Source organism: Melospiza melodia, chromosome 10 (assembly GCF_035770615.1).
Source record: "Melospiza melodia melodia isolate bMelMel2 chromosome 10, bMelMel2.pri, whole genome shotgun sequence".
NCBI lineage: Eukaryota > Metazoa > Chordata > Aves > Passeriformes > Passerellidae > Melospiza > Melospiza melodia.
This window is the reverse complement of record NC_086203.1, coordinates 19,002,958-19,019,150: the sequence shown is the minus strand read 5'-3', so window position 1 is coordinate 19,019,150 and position 16,193 is coordinate 19,002,958. Positions and strand designations below refer to the sequence as shown.

Genomic DNA, 16,193 nt, shown 5'->3' with positions numbered 1-16,193 from the left:
TCCTGAGTGAAGCCAGTGGCAGCTAAGTGGTCTGTAGGGCTGTGGCTGCAGAATGGAAGGCAGAGAGGAGATGGATTTAAGCAGCAGGTTCTTTGTGGTCAGGATCAAGCAGAATCGTGGCTAAAAGCACTTCTTGAGCACTTCTCAAGTTCTCATGGTTTATTGCTCTCAGATGTGCCTGATCCTTGACCAACATCCTCTTGCTTTGGACACTGTACATGAAGAAAATTAATGGCAGTCTATAGTATTTTGGACAGCTGCAAGGAAAAGTTGTTCTCTTTTGGGAGTCCCAGTACTGTGATGGGGGACAGGTTACACTGGTGGTATGAACTGGTAATACCCTTGGGAGTCCTGTGAACTCTAGGTTGGCAACAGGGAAAGTGATCATGCTCAGTGATTTGTGAGGTTTTGAGGGGTTTTGGGTCTTGAGACAAAAACTTAATCTAGATATGATTTGTAGTCCTTATATAAAATAATGCACTGGTACTTTTACTTTGCTCAGGCTTGAAGACATGTTAGGGGATCTATGTCAGCTAGAATGTTTTTCCTGAAGTGTTTATTTGTCCATGTTTTTAGACTGCACTCCTTACCTGAGTTCAGTGGGCAGACACATGATTGGAGATGTGCAGAACATCACTATCAGTCAGTTTGCATGCCAGGAGCAGGTGGCTGTGATGATCCTTTGGACAGCAAATGCCATTGGTAAGTTCTAGAGGGAGATGGAGTCATTGATCAGGGGTTTGGTAATAACTTCATGCTCATAGGTATTAAATCAAATAATTAAATTATGCTTGGAGTCATTGATGCAAACTGCCTAAGAAGAAAGGAATTCTTAACATCTTTGCAAAGATTTTTTTTTCTGGTTTGCTTCAAAAACACCCTTAAAACTGGGATGTTCTCTGCAGTCATACACAGCTTTTTACTATCCCAGCTTAGTGAATTCCTGCTCTTCAGAACTGTGAAACTGTCCCTGATTTAATTTTCTGCCCTAAGGCTTTGGTGCATCTCAGTGGCATTGATTGAATTTAGTTCCTGATACACTTAAAGGGTTTTTAAGATGCAGATTGTCTTACAGGTGGAAAACATTATCTAATCACAGCTATACAGACTTCAATGTGTTTCCTTGCCAGGTCTGGTGATTAAGAGTATTCCTCAATTACTTCAATGTCACTGGAAGTACCTTGTTGCCCACTAGAGCAGTAGTGTCCAAAATTGAGAATGTGCAGAAATCCATTTCCACTGAGAAACTTATTTCTGGGCTTTAAAAAATATGTGAGAATTCCACTGAATTCTATAGAACTGTGCAGTTGAAGGCATTTGTTAATCCTCAGCTGCAGAATCAAACATCCCTGGGAAACAAAGCCTGGTGTTCTTCCTTGGGATCACCAGAGGTAAATCCTTTGGAGAGCTTGAGGACAGAACTGCAGTTCAGAATCTAGGGTAACCTGGGAACTGGGCACTTTCAGGGTCTTTGTGTAAGGACAAATAGTGCTTTTGTTCCATGAATGCTAAGAACACATTTGGCAACACTTTATCTTCTACAAAATTATGTAAGATTAAGCAAAACACACAAACCTGTGAAAACCAGTGAACCAGAGGAGGTGGTGTAAAATGATACATTTGGAATTTTATTTTTTGGGCTGACAAGCACAGCATAAACTGAGTCCATTTTGATTTATGTAGCATTTAGCTTACAAAAGCTGTGTCTGTGTCATTGATAAATATGTGTAATGCTGTTGAAGAAATGCAATTAGCTGGAGTAGTGAGAGTGAAAGAGCTGAGCAGTGCCTTTGATACCCGAGCCACAAAACTGTCACAGGGCAACACTGGCATTTTCCTGGGATGTTCACATCACTGTGACTCAGTTTAGTCATATCATGAAGTAATTCTCTGATGAGAACATTGTAAAGACACTGTGCTAAGTTGCAGTAGAGTAACTTGAACAAAATGGGTGTAGTTCTGGCAGCACTTATGAATAACTGGAAGGATACATGCACTGGAATAAATTCCATTCCATTTAAGTCAAGTTTTCTGTTAGCCCTTACTGTACTAGAACTAAAGAAGTTGAAACAATTGTTACCATTTTAATCTGGTAGTCTCAGAGATGATAGTAAAATTTATAAAGGACTATTTCTATAATTTACCACAATGTTATATTTGATTGTAAAATGGAAATGTGAAGTAGCTGTGAAGTATTTCTGAAAGTGAAGAAGGTACTGATAACTTAAGATTGCAGTGGTAATTTGGAAGCCCCTGATGAGACATGGGCCCCTCTGTTCCAAGCATTACACAAGTGTGCAGTGATTGTAGCCTTGGCCAAAGACTGAACTCTAGATAGGCAAGATGGAATATGCAGAACTGACATACAGCAACAGCTATTAAATACAAACATGTTTCATATGACTGATAAGGTTTATTCTTAAAAACAAATGAAATATATTCAAATTGCATTAAATACCACATGATGCATTTTGAAATAGTAACCTTCTGTTGAAATGCCCTGCTGTTTGTAGGGATTGAATACCTGAAGGGATTTCGAGTAATACTTGAGGAGTTAAAGTCAGAGGGAAGACAATGCCAGCAGATGGTTTTAAAAGATCCAAAGCAGCTCAGCCCCAGTTTTAAACGAACAGTAAGTGCTTTGTTTCAAGAGAAGTTTGTGTTGTTTGACTGTGAGTAGTCTTGAAGGGGTTCATCATCCTAGAATGGTTTGGGTCATTAAAGGTTCCATGGGCAGGGACACCTCCTACCATCCCAGGGTGCTCCAAGCCCCATCCAGCCTGGCCTGGACACTTGGAGGGATGGGGCATTCACAGCTTCTCTGGGTAACTTGTGCCAGGGCCTCTCTTCCTTCACGCTGGAGGATATTAGATATTCTTCCCAATATCTAATCTAACCCTTCACTCTGACTCTGTCAGTTTGAAGCCATTCCCTCTTGTCCTATTGCTCCATGCCCTTGTAAAAGAGCTGGTTGGTTCCCAAAAGTATTATTGGTGAAATTAATGATAGTTGTTGCTTTAGAGACAGATCTTTTTTCCTTTGATAGAAACTTTTCTGAAGCTGGGAACTGCCATTTTGTACATGGAGTGCAAATGCACTTCTGTAATAGTCTGCATCCAACTATGGATTGAGATTCCCCATGTCAGTTTGGAATAGAGGGGTAGAGAAAGGATTCTTAATGTATTAATTTCAGCCTTTGATTGCAAAATTGTGGGCTTGTTTTGAAAAATACTTTCAGCTATGATTATTGATTTTAAAATATGTGCAATCTTGTCTTTTTGTAGGGAATGGAATCTCAGCCCTTTGTAAACTTGAAGTTTGAAACAGATTACTTTGTAAAGATTGTTCCTTTTCCTTCCATTAAAAATGAAAGTAATTATCACCCATTTTTCTTCAGAACTAGATGTAAGTATTGCACATAATATGGTGTTGCATATATTGTAGTGTTGCATTTTGTATAGTATTGCCTATCATCTCTTCAGTGAGCCTCCCCTCAGTGTTTTGGTTTTCCCAGCAAAGGAATGTAGTGGGTGATGATGTTGGGTGAGTCTGGGTTAAGTAGTTACTGACACTGTTGTGGAGGGAAGATCTGGGTGTTAAGCAGAAATAATTTGCATGCCACAGATAAATCTGTGGTGTGTGATCATAAGTGTTAGGCAGCAACCAGAAGAGAAGTGTCAGCTAGGCCTGAGATTATCTCAGGTTTGCCTGGAGCAGGATTGTTCCTGTGGTTCTCAGGTAGCTCCTGAAGATGGTTTGCTCCTCTCTGGACATTGTGAAGAAGGGCAGGTTGTTTTTTTCCTTTGAGATTACAATTTAACAACAGCTATCCAAAGACAGATGTGGAGGAGGACATCTAAAATTAGACAGCAGTACATCAAGTTGAATTTCTGCAATTACTTAGCAATTCTCACTGGAGGTGGAGAGAAGAAATTTGAGTAAGCTCCCCAGTGCTCACACAGTATGGTGAGAAACTGCAAGTACCCTTTGGAGTGAACTGTTGATATTTGTCTTGCTAAGGGTTTTTTTCCATATAAAACTTGCTTTTCAAGTCTGTCTGTTAACACAGACCACTGTACCATTGGTAGTAGTGCTCAGCATACTTACTTTTTCTGACTAAATACATTTAAGACTAGTTTTAACTTCCTCTCCTGATGTGCTGTGCCTGGTGTTATCCCTTCTGTCTCACTAAGAAATGTGATGTTCAAATGAATGGATCTGTGTTTCTCATATAAAGATGAGAAGGGACTTGAAATAATAACAAAGGAGTTGAGTTTGCAAAATGCATTTAGTCCAGGCATATTAGAGTCTGGGAAAGAAGTGAGAGTTCTCAAAATTATGAACTCCCTACTTTGGCCCTTGTTCTTTTACTGTTTAAATAGCATAGCAGTTTGATACTGTATAATTAATGTCTTTTCTCTGTATTTGTAGCATGTGAATTGTTGCTACAGCCAGAAAACCTTGTCTGCAAACCTTGTAAGTAAAATGTAATATTTCTATATATTAATCTTTTAAAAAGTTTCTGTACTTGAAGAGTCATTTTGCAATTCATGAATATCTCCTCTGACAGACTGGAAGCCAAGGAATGTGAATGTTACCCAGCAAGGTTTTAATATGCAAGTGTCCTTTGATCATGCCCCTCACAACTTTGGGTTTAGGTCCTACTTTCTTCACTACAAACTGAAGCATGAAGGACTGTTTAAGCAAAAGACCTGCAGACAGGTACGTGGCTGAGTTTTGTAGCTCTTCAAAACACAGCACCTGTTAATATGAGGTGTTCTAAGGTTTTACAGAAACTTAGAAAACTTAATATAAAATAGTATCAGTTTTAAAATTGTAAAACCATTTGGAGCTATTTGTAAATAACAGTTGTGCTGTGATAGCACTCATCAGTCACAGCCAGGCTTGGGGACTCCATTTGGCCTGGAGAGCACAAGTCAGTTCTGCAGGCAGACAATTGTATCTGTGAATGGGCAGACTGAGTTCTGAGGTGTGTTAATACAAAGTGCACTGCCTATTTCTACATCAATGTGAATTCTTTATTAGGTTTTCAAAGTATGTGAATTGCTTGCAAAATATCCTTTCTTTATGTAGGAGCAGAACACAGACACTACAAGTTGTGTTCTTCAGAATGTGTCTCCAGGGGATTATATCATTGAGGTAACATTTCTAAACAGTCTTGTGTACCACACCTAAGTGAATGTGTTAATGGGAAAATGAAATAAAATTAAAATGTTTCAAATCACACTGGTAGAATTGAACTCCAGGTATTCCTACTGAAGTAGCTTGGGCAAGTAAATTATCTAGAATGATGCCTTTTTTGGGCTTACCTGGAAACAGAGGCCAGACAAAGTTAGAAGAATAAAAGCAGAGATATTTAATGAAGGGCCTTCTGGTGTATTAAGGGCGGATGGAGCCTCCCCAGGGGGCTAACCCAAAATGGATGATGGTCAGGAGTTTTTTCAGACAGATATAAGTTTGGTCCATTTACATATCAGGGCTTAATCCTTCAATTACTGCTTCAGGTAATGAAGTCAAATTCCCCCAGTTTGCTCCCCCTCAATTCACTTTTGTTATACCTTTTGGGGCCTGAGGCTGTAGGGTGTCCTTGGATCACTGCCCCAGAGGGTTTGTCTAACCAGAATGTGAGGACAGTTAACCAGCACTTCATATGGAGTTTAGTTATGCACTAATGTGGTACAGCATGAATGCATAAAAATACAAAGGCTAGAATCTCCAGGCATCAGAATGCTCTTGACCTTTCTTCCATAGCTTTGCTTCCATGACTGCACAGCATTTTGTGCCTTAAACTGAAGTTGTGGGCCTGCATAATTCCTGGACTTCAGTTTTTATTTTTTTTAATTGGAATTCTCTTTCTTGGTCAATTTTTATTATACTAGTTTGTGCTGCTTTTTATTTTTAACTATTTGAACAGTACCTTTATTCAGATTTGGTCATAAAAGCTGTTACAGGTATTTTCATATTGCAAAAAATAAAATTAATCTTTTACCTTTTCAAGCTGGTTGATGACACTAATACAACAAGGAAAACAATGCACTATGCACTAAAACCAGGTATGAATTCTGTTTTTTAAACAATATTTAATGTACTAATTTAGACTCAGTTTTAATTATGTTGGAATTAAATCTCTGTCTGACTTTGTCTGTTTGCCATGATCTAGATTATTGAGATAATTGTGCTGTGCTTTTTTGACCTAATGAAAAAAGAGATGCACACTTGAGCATACACGTGTGCATCTCTGTGCACTTGTATTTAGTGGAGTTTAGATCAATCCCTCATTGGAAATCTTTGTGGAAAAGTGGCTTTTATTGTATATGTGGATATGAGGAATGATAACATTAATTGCATACAGCAGAGAGTGCAACAGTGTGGAAATACTGCAATGAAACTGTGGGAGCAGCCTGAACACATCACCTGTGTCCTTCAGGCCTGGTACCAAACCCAGCAGTCTGCAGAACCTGTCAGGTGAATGCTTCACATGCCTCTGGGTCAGACCTGTTGTTGAGAAGCTAAACAGGGATTTCAGAGTGCAACTGCACCTCAAAACAGCCACAGATGGAGGCAGTGGATAAAATGCACTGAATCCTAATGCACATTGCTCAGGGTGAGCTCTGCAGGAAGGCAATTCTTTCTAAGGGGCAGGTTCAGCACCCTGGAACAAAACAGGTCAGGTCCAAATGGCCACTGCAAATCTCAGCCAAACTATTTGCCACAGGGCTGTTCTCCTGGGGCTGGTGTGAGTTGCACAGTTGGGAGTCACTGTGTCAGTGGGGCAACTGCCATAAAACCTAATTTGAAATGGAGCAGAACATGATATTTGAGCATATTTGATATCCTGTATCTTGGACAATTACCTGATCATAGAGTACTGCAGCAGTTTTGCATTCCCAGTGTGAAGATTTGTTTGGATAGTTGTAATGCAGCTGATTTGCATGTGGCTAATTGTGCTTTCTTTTGCAGTGCACTCCCCCTGGGCTGGCCCCATCAGAGCCATTGCCATCACAGTGCCCTTGGTTGTCATCTCTGCCTTTGCCACGCTCTTCACCGTCATGTGCCGCAAGAAGCAGCAAGGTGGGAGCCTGCACTCAGGGCAGTGCCACTGACAGATGTGCTTTTGGAACCAAAAGTGTCCTCTCTGATAGGCTGACTCCAGAAATAGCTTTCTCTGAAAAGCTTGCTTTTCTGTTTATCTGTCCTTCCTCCCCTCAGCTTTTTTATGCTGAAACCTGTAGCAAATTCTAAATCAGTGCTTGATGGTAATTGGTTGCCTAGACAGTATTGAATCAAGACTTCACTGTAGAAAGGAGACAACAAAAGCAATATTGGAAAATACTTTTTATTTCATTTTTCTTTTTCTTTGAGAGACCATGTGATTACAAACAGATTTGTAAATGGGTATGTTTCAAACATTCTCTTATTTCACTCAGAAATATTTAATTCATATTTATTTTAAATCAGAAGGAAAGCAAAGCCATGTGATGGCAATACAATTCACAGTGCTGTCTGGAATACTCTCCACAGCTGCTATTCCAGATTTGCTCACTTTCCTGGAAGTTGCCTTTACCTTTCATTCTAAGCCATCTTCCTAAATTTACTATGAGCCCTGCTTGCAGATGTTCTTAGATTCCATTCCTCCTTGCTGACTTCTCCTCTGTATCCAGGAGCTGGCAAGCAACACTTAATACATTTATATGTTAAAAATACCTTGGCTTTTTATATTGAATTTAAAGAATCATGTGGTTTCATGAATAATGGAAAAAGTGATTACTTCTCCAAACCTCACATATCTGTATTATCCACCTGAATTTTGGCACTGAGATATACTGCAGGTGCTATATGCCAGCTGTGTTAAATCCTTTTACCTTCTGGTCTTCTGTAGTTATCCCCTTTGCTCACAGCTAGCATAGTTCCAACAAAAAACCCAGACAAATCTCTTGAGGGTTTGTCTGCAGAGAGAGTTGTTCCAGAATAGTTATTCCTGATGAATTGTTCTGAATTGAATCCCTGGATGGATATTTGTATTTTGAAATACTCATACTTTATTCCAAATTAGCTTAATCAGCTGTAGAACTAGATTGAATTAGTCTGGCATAAGGCCAGACTGTTATGCTCCAGCATAAAAGGGTCTATGCAAAGAAATAAACACTAATAGCTATTTTGGTTTAAATTAATCATATCTTAATTCAAATTAATGTCAAATTCATGTCCAAACACGGGTGTGTATATATACACTAGAGAAATCTTGTAGGATATCCTGAAAGGGTCTGTGGACCTGGAGTTGAATATTCTTACCTGACTTATGTTGTGGTTTGGGTTTTTTTTAACAAGAGACTTTGTTAGACAGGAAACTCTTGAAGATGATACATCTTTTAGGCTTATAGGGTTTGAACAGAGATGTGAAGACTGTTGAGATTGAATAAAGGGGAAACAACTTCATTCCATCTATAAAATAAACCTTCCTTGTGTTTTCTGATTTGGGCAGAAATAACTGCACATTTAACTTTGAAAGTGTATTTCACATGCAGCAAATCTTAAGCTGGATAAACAGTGTGTACAACTTTTCTTTTTCCTAGATTGGAAAGGAGAGGAAAATCTTTAGGAAAAAACCCAAACATTACTGGATGCATTAGTAAAAAGCCTACAAAAGTAATAAAAACCCAAAACAAAACAATGAACTTCCTTTTCTCTTGCACTTTAGAAAATATATATTCCCATCTGGATGAGGAGAGCTCAGAATCTTCAGCATATGCTGCAGGTCTCCATGTGGAAAGGCTTCGGCCCCGGCCAAAAGTGTTCATCTGCTACTCCAGCAAGGACTGCCAGAAACACATTAATGTCATCCAGTGCTTTGCTTATTTTCTTCAGGACTTCTGTGGCTGTGAGGTAAACTCAACATTTCATATGTGAACAACTTTTCCTTAATTGAAACAGCACTCCCAAAATTCTGTGCTTGAAAAGTCGGTGTTTCAGTCACTCCTTTGCACTGAGATAACTTCTGTTATTTTTCTAAATTTAGGCTGTATGAATTTTCTTTACTTGGGGAAATGAAGAGATCTTATCCAGTGTAAAGAAACCAAAACAACCCAAACCAACAGAATAGTTGAAGATGATTTCAGGACTTTGATTCAGCCATGTTTAGCTTTCTTTGAATTAAGTGCTTTTTCTGTTCAGTAGGCCTTACATCTTTACAGTCAGCAGCCACAAAGAGGTATTGTTGTCTACTTGATATACCTTGGTGTTCCTAAGTGTGTTTTGAATTGTAATATAAAAGAAGTTGAATCTATTAAGACTTCTGCTCATAGAGCAAAAACTGTATTATTAGGATTACTTGTTGGCAGCATGTACTTACTGATTTTTATTGTTTTGCTTCCCTTCTGTTCCATTAATACTGTGAAATCAGCAGCTCTTTTTTTTCTTGTTTTTGTTTGAATGGTATGAGAGAGACATTTCAATTGCTACTTTGAATGAGCAGGCCTAGAATCTCATACTGCTGTCTGAAATGGAATCAATATGTGACCAGTTGTTCAATTTTCAGCTGGAAAAGGCAGGACAGTTGCTGGTCTCTTTGTGCTGCATTTCCCCCACCCCTGGGATGTGGCTGGGCTGAGCTGGAGCTGGGTTTCATTACAGCAACTCTGCTCTCTGGTGACCAAACACAGAAACACAGCTGAGGCCTCGTGCTTGCTGGGGATGGTCACAGCTTTTTCATCTGCTTAAAATAGTTCAGGATAAACTATTTTATAACTAACTTACTTGAAACTCCTTTTAGAGATGTACTTTAGCCCTACTACACTGCTCCTCTTTTGAGTAGTGTTGAGATGAGCCTTACTGCTCTAACCATGGAATATATGGCCTTGGACAGCGCACAAAATTGATATAACAAAATATTGATAGCACCTATGTATAGAAATAATACATATTGTTATTAAAGCTGTGGAGTTTAATATAAAAAGTGATGCTCAGTGCATAACAGAAGAGTTGCACAAGTATTTTTCATTTGGAATTGGAATGTTTTCTCAAAGGATAAAAACAATGGCATTTAATAACCATTTAAAATAATAGCTTGTCCATAATAAAAATGCATTCTCACAAATAGCAGGCCACACAGGATTTTGAAGAGCAGAAACAAAACCAGACACAAAACTACCTGCATGTCCCAGGCAGCAGTAAAATGACCTCTCCTCCCCAGGGTAGAGCTGTCTGTTTGGAAGGAGCTGACAATGATCTCCAGTCCAGCTGACCAGCACCTCAGGCAGGATCACTTTCTTCCTGCAGCCAACTGTGTGGCAGCAGTTTTCAGGAGTCCTTGTGTTCTGGGCATTCACCTACTCTGTCTTCTGATGGGGCAGAGTTTTCCACTCTGCTGTGGGTGACAGCAGAGCAGAAATTGTTGTTCCCTGGAAAAATTCTTCAAAGAAGATTTTTATAAGTGGTTTTGATGTGTGTCTATTATGCAAGTTTTTTACATCTGTTTTTTTCTCTCATCCTACTACTCATTCCTCCTGTGAGATAAAGCATTGTCTCCCTCATCTTGGTGTACAAAAACATTTCAGATAATGTAGAATGGTCAGAAAGCTTGACCAAGTACAAAATAAAACAACTCCTAGGATAAAAGTTTTCAGAGCTTTCTCATCAGATAAAATGGCTGTTGTTTTGCATCCTAACTGGAAGATCTTGATATTATAGGCACTAATTATGTTTCTGTCTAGATATGAAAATTCTTGGTATCACACTTCATTAATGTGCAAGGATGATAAGTGAATATGGCACTTAGGGGCACAGTTTAGTGCCAGACTTGGCAGGGCTGGGTGAATGGCTGTACTTGACCTTAAAGGTCTTCTTCAATCTAAGCAATCCTGTGATTCTGTTACTTCCATTGCATTCAGCACATTATGGACCCAGACATAAAATGGTAAATGTTTGAGGCAAGCACAATTGTTTATTGTAGATTGATGATAGCAAATTTGATTAGATAAGTTAATTGTAATTTACTTGATCCAGCCACATTTTCTATGTTCTTTTTATTCGCCCAAAAATATTGCGATGTATCAAATCCACATTTGGATGTGTGGTTTTTTTTAAGGAACTACTTGGGTTTATATACATAAACCTTAATCAGATTTTTTCCCTTTTTTTTAGGTGGCTTTAGATTTGTGGGAAGATCTGAAAAGCTGTAAAGAAGATCAGAAGGAGTGGCTTATTAAAAAAATAAACGAGTCACAGTTTATCATCATTGTGTGTTCCAAAGGGATGAAATACTTTGTTGAAAAAAAGAACTGGAAGCACAGAGGAGTAGCCAGAGATGCAGGAAAAGGAGAACCCTTTCTCTTTGCTGTGCTGACAGTGGCAGAGAAGCTTCGTCAGGCCAAGCAGAACTCAGCTGACCTCTGCAAGTTCATTGCAGTTTACTTTGATTACTCCTGTGAGGGGGACATCCCTGCCATTCTGGATCTGAGCACAAAATACAAACTCATGGACAATCTCCCCCAGCTCTATTCACACTTACACTCCAGGGATCTCAGTGTGCAGGATTCTGAGGGGTTTCCTGTTAACATCAGTAAAAGGAATTATTTCAGGAGCAAATCTGGGAGGTCCCTTTATGTTGCTATTTGCAACATGCATCAGTTCATTGATCAGGAACCAGACTGGTTTGAGAAACAATTCATTCCCTTCCCTCCACCTTCTTTACACTACTCAGAGCCTGTCATGGAAAAATTTGATTCAGGCTTGGTTTTAAATGACTTGGTGAATAAACAGGTGATGGATGGTGATTTTTACCTGAAAACAGATCTAAACATTTCAGTGGGGAATTCAGACTCTCACTGTATCATTCAGCACTTAAACCTTGGAGAAGATATAGAAACTCAGGACATTCAAGGGGGTGGCAGCTCTGTCCTTCAGCCATTGCTACATGTTGTTAAAGCTTCAAACCTGAAAGACATGCCTCGAGATTCTGGGATCTATGATTCATCTGTCCCTTCATCTGAATTATCTTTACCTTTAATGGAAGGACTATTGACAGACCAAATGGAAACGTCTTCCATTACAGGAAGTGTTTCTTCATCATCAGGTTTAGGTAAGATACAGCAGTGTGTCAAAACTTAAATTCAGTTACTGTGCATATTTCTGCCATCTCCAAAGAGGTAAGATAATATGTGAGGAGCCATATAAAAGGCTGCAGAGAAAGGTGAACATTGTATAAATATGGTAAAAATAAACACAAAATTAAAAATATTTCAAATATAAAATAAAAGTAAAAATAATATATAAAATAAAAATATCATATAAAAATAAAAAATTAAAATAGGTAGAGTAACTTTGGAAAAATTGTTTCCTAAACTTACAGTGTGTGGAGGAAGTCTTAGCTAGATAAGATTTCACTACAATTCTATTAATAAGTCACTGCTCATTAATTGACCTATTCTTGGAGAGATAGCTTCTTCCTTCCAGGGACCCCTTGGCAGCTGGGATTTCAGCTGACAGCTGTGTGCTGTAATCCAGAGGGTGATATGGTGCAGCATTCTCACAGCCAGCCATAAATCTAAACCTGGCATCCTGTGTGGCTCCAGCACATACTGGATCCTTCAGGGGTATCCTCTGTACTGTGCTTAACTCAAGTTTCAGGATGACATCAGGCTTCCCACAGATACAGGGCTGGGGAATGAACAAATGGCTTTCAATGGAGTAATTTAAATGCTTGGAAGACACTCTCCAGAACAGACACCCAGCTCAGATACTTCCAGTTAGAAGGTGTAAATTTTGCCTCAGGCTGTATAAAAAACTGATTTAACCTTACTAGTTACAGGATATTGAACTGGCATCACAACTAGCTCAGTGAGGAATGTTCCAGCAATTGTATTGATATGATAAAAGTGCTCTGCTGAGATTTTCCTTAAGCAGCTACAACAGGTGACTATTGCATTTTGATGGTTGTATGCTGTTCTTTTTTCTAGAATAAGTGTTGACAGTGCATTAACTAGACATTTCTCTTGGGTAAATGAACCTTTAATTCTTATTTAGATAACTCATAACTAATGTTTGATGCCAGAATGATCTTGAAGGAAGAGAATACAAATGCTGATTTACAGATACTGCACCTGTCAGTTAGATAGCCTATGTGACTAAATAGTTAAAATCTGAAAAAAACTTCAGGTGGAAAAAAATACAGATTTGCTATTTTAATTAATCAATTAAGCCACAATTACTCTGTTTTCAGAATCAAAACTATATTTTTTACTTTCCTATCATCTTCTAACTTGGTCTTTTCTCACACGTGTGGGAAAAATTACAGATGATCTCTGTAAAGGTTCTAATGAGAGTGGGATGCTAGTTTAAAATGTATGGCCTCCCTGGAAGAATGCTTTCCCAGTGTGCCCCTCCTGATTCAATGCTGAGCTGTCAGCTGGGTGTCCCAGCTGCAGGGAGGCACAGGAAGACAGAGGCAGTCTTCCCAGTAATTAATTCTCAAGTCACATACCCCCTTGGTAACACGCTCCAGCTGTGGAGGTTAAACGTTAGAGCTCTTGCTGATGTTCCAGTGTCTCAAGAAACCACAATTTCTGCCTTTTTCCCATTTACTGCCCTCATCCAAAAGCACCACCCTGCCTGAGTCTCCCCCAAACCACAGCCCTGTACAGGGTACAAAGGAGACAGCACTGAAACTGGGCATCATCTGCCTTTTAGACTGCAACCCATTAAATTTCTTTAGTATCCCAGACATACAAAGCATTTACAGCCCTAATATTTATATTCATGCTAATGAGAGGAGTAAATAGAATTTTTAAGCTTTTATTCTTGTTCTGAGAGATAGACACATCCAAATGATTGCTCTGAATTCACCCTACATTTCCGTTTTTTTACTTATTTTACCTCTTACTTGGTCAGAGCAGATGTGAATAGCTCTGACATTTAGCATCTCAAAAGATCTTTCCTCTCTTCCTTAAAAGGCCAGTTTGATATAATCTTTTGAATAAAAATCATAAATCCCCTTATTTATAATGCTTTCTTTCAGTGCAGTTCCTGAGCAGACTACTGGTCTGCAAAGTAAAGATTCTCAAATATATCATCATATTTAGCATGGAGTTTAAACCAGTTTAATTTTGATGAAGTACCAACAGCTAAACCTTTATTAGGTCCATTCACTAATGAGGTCTTCCCTAAGAAGTTCTGCCTGGGAAGAAAATCAGTGTTGTACCTCTAGATAACATTTGCTGAGCATGATAGCTCAGCCTCAGGAGTGCAAGACAAGGTGGTGCCAGAGGCATTTCATAAGTTTTCTTGGCATTGTTTCTGAAATGTTGACTGAGTACAAAGTCTCTGTTTCAATTAATGAACTTCACTTTTTTTTTTTCCTTTTATAGGAGAAGAAGAACCTCCTGTAATGACTGCTACAAAGTTCTTAGTGCCTGGAATATGTAAAGCAGAACTTCATTGCCACATCCACTCTGATGAACTGCAGGCAATTGCTCCTTTATAATACATGACAACATTGTTATGCATTGCCACTTTATCAACAGCCTCTGTTTGTGCTTTAACTACCACACTGTCTCAGCACCAAATCTACTTGAAGGAACCAACTGCCCCTGAAGATCTGTTATTCCATTTTTTGTGGCCAGTAAACTTGAATCTGTTGGTATTTTTATAAAAACTCTTTCATGATTTGAAAAATGTAGCATGGAAAACCAGAAGAGCATACATTTAAAATAATTCCTGTTATAATTTAAATGTCATTATATTACAATGTTTACAGATGCTATAATCAAAATTTACTATTTTTTGCTAGGAATAACTTTGCAACTGGACATAAAATAGCTTGGAACATTAAGCCTTAGTAAATTTTGTAGCCCAGCCTCTAGTTTTAAGTGCTGATGTACTTGATGACAGGAGTGTTGTAGTGAATGAGAACAGGATTTTTTCAGAAGCAAGATAAAATGCCAAAGGTGACATCAAGAAATTCTCCATCAGAAGAAATAATTTTCTTTTCAAAATGTTTGAGCTCTCTTCCTCAGCCTCCTTTTCCCAGATGCTAATGTGTGTCAGTATTTCATTCCAGTGCATGTCTCCCTCCCCTGCATTGATCTCCTGTGTCTCCTCTGCAGTCTGGCTGTGGTGGTGACTCACACACAGCCCCATTCTGAGGCTGAGCATCATTCTGGAATAGACAGAAATACAGGTCCTCATGTTCTGAGTGATACCATGGAAACAAAGCTTCCTGTTTCTTCCTGAAGGGCTGATATGGAGAATAAAGAGATGGAAGAAGGAAGACCATATCTTATATTGAAGATATTCTAGGTTTGTTCAGCCATGAGAGGATTAAGCTTTTTGGGGGGTTGATATTATCATCTGAGGACAGGTGCTACAAAACCACCTGGGTTAAAACAAGCCAAGACAGCAGTTAACAGGCCAGGAGTACTTTGTGTTGAACCAAGCAGTGAGCAGAAGCCAGTGAATTATTTTGCAGTTTACACTATTTATCATCACTTAGTGATTAAGGTTGTGTGCTGTCACTAGTGTTATATTAAGGAAAAATGCAGAAGCTACCACTGGCCATTTTTATCTACTGACACAGAGCAGGCATGTCCTGTTTCCTGCAGTGACCAGGTGGGTAAATCTTCATCCAGAATGTCCCTCCTGTTTCCCAGGAGCAGCTTTTCTGAAATTCAATGCATCTCTGTAACTGCAGTTTCAGGCACTATTACAGTAAGTATGGGCACAGCAAATACTAAAGGACACCTCACCAATGTGCCTTTGCTCATCCTGGTCACAGAGTCAAATTCTGGCTCATGTAACCTGAATTCACATTCCACTAGCAGGAGGTTACTTTTAAGAGAATTAAGGGAGAACTCAAATACCTCAAATATTCTCTTAGTTTTAATAGATGAGAATTAGACATTGTTAACTGTTACATTTTATTATCCATTTTAATAGCATGAGATAGAACTATAAAGTGATGATTTTGGCTGAGTAGCTGTAAAGCTCACGGGTTGTTTTCTTGGGTTGTTTTTGTTTTGTTTTGGGTTGCTATGTGTCAGTTTATATTTAATTATTGGAATTTCCAAACAAAGGACTCTTGAGATTGTTATCACGGATGAAGTTAGAAAGTGCTGTAACAATTATATGTGTCTAACAATTAATGGCAGAACTCTGTCATGCTTTGCAATTGTAATACGGAA

At 38.8% G+C, this 16,193-nt stretch overlaps 1 protein-coding gene across 1 annotated transcript in view; it reads left to right on the top strand.

Moving 5' to 3' along the window:
- The window catches only part of IL17RD (interleukin 17 receptor D), a 41,274-nt gene extending 25,290 nt beyond the window's left edge, over nt 1-15,984 (top strand). Inside the window, exons 3-13 of the mRNA XM_063164687.1 lie at nt 577-702; nt 2,514-2,632; nt 3,285-3,405; nt 4,432-4,476; nt 4,571-4,722; nt 5,095-5,160; nt 6,020-6,074; nt 6,982-7,092; nt 8,720-8,904; nt 11,161-12,097; nt 14,382-15,984. Coding sequence (XP_063020757.1) covers nt 612-702; nt 2,514-2,632; nt 3,285-3,405; nt 4,432-4,476; nt 4,571-4,722; nt 5,095-5,160; nt 6,020-6,074; nt 6,982-7,092; nt 8,720-8,904; nt 11,161-12,097; nt 14,382-14,497 — 1,998 coding nt within the window. The 5' untranslated portion in view covers nt 577-611 and the 3' untranslated portion in view covers nt 14,498-15,984. The remainder of the gene's footprint in view (nt 1-576; nt 703-2,513; nt 2,633-3,284; nt 3,406-4,431; nt 4,477-4,570; nt 4,723-5,094; nt 5,161-6,019; nt 6,075-6,981; nt 7,093-8,719; nt 8,905-11,160; nt 12,098-14,381) is intronic.
- The last annotated feature ends 209 nt before the right edge of the window (nt 15,985-16,193 follow it).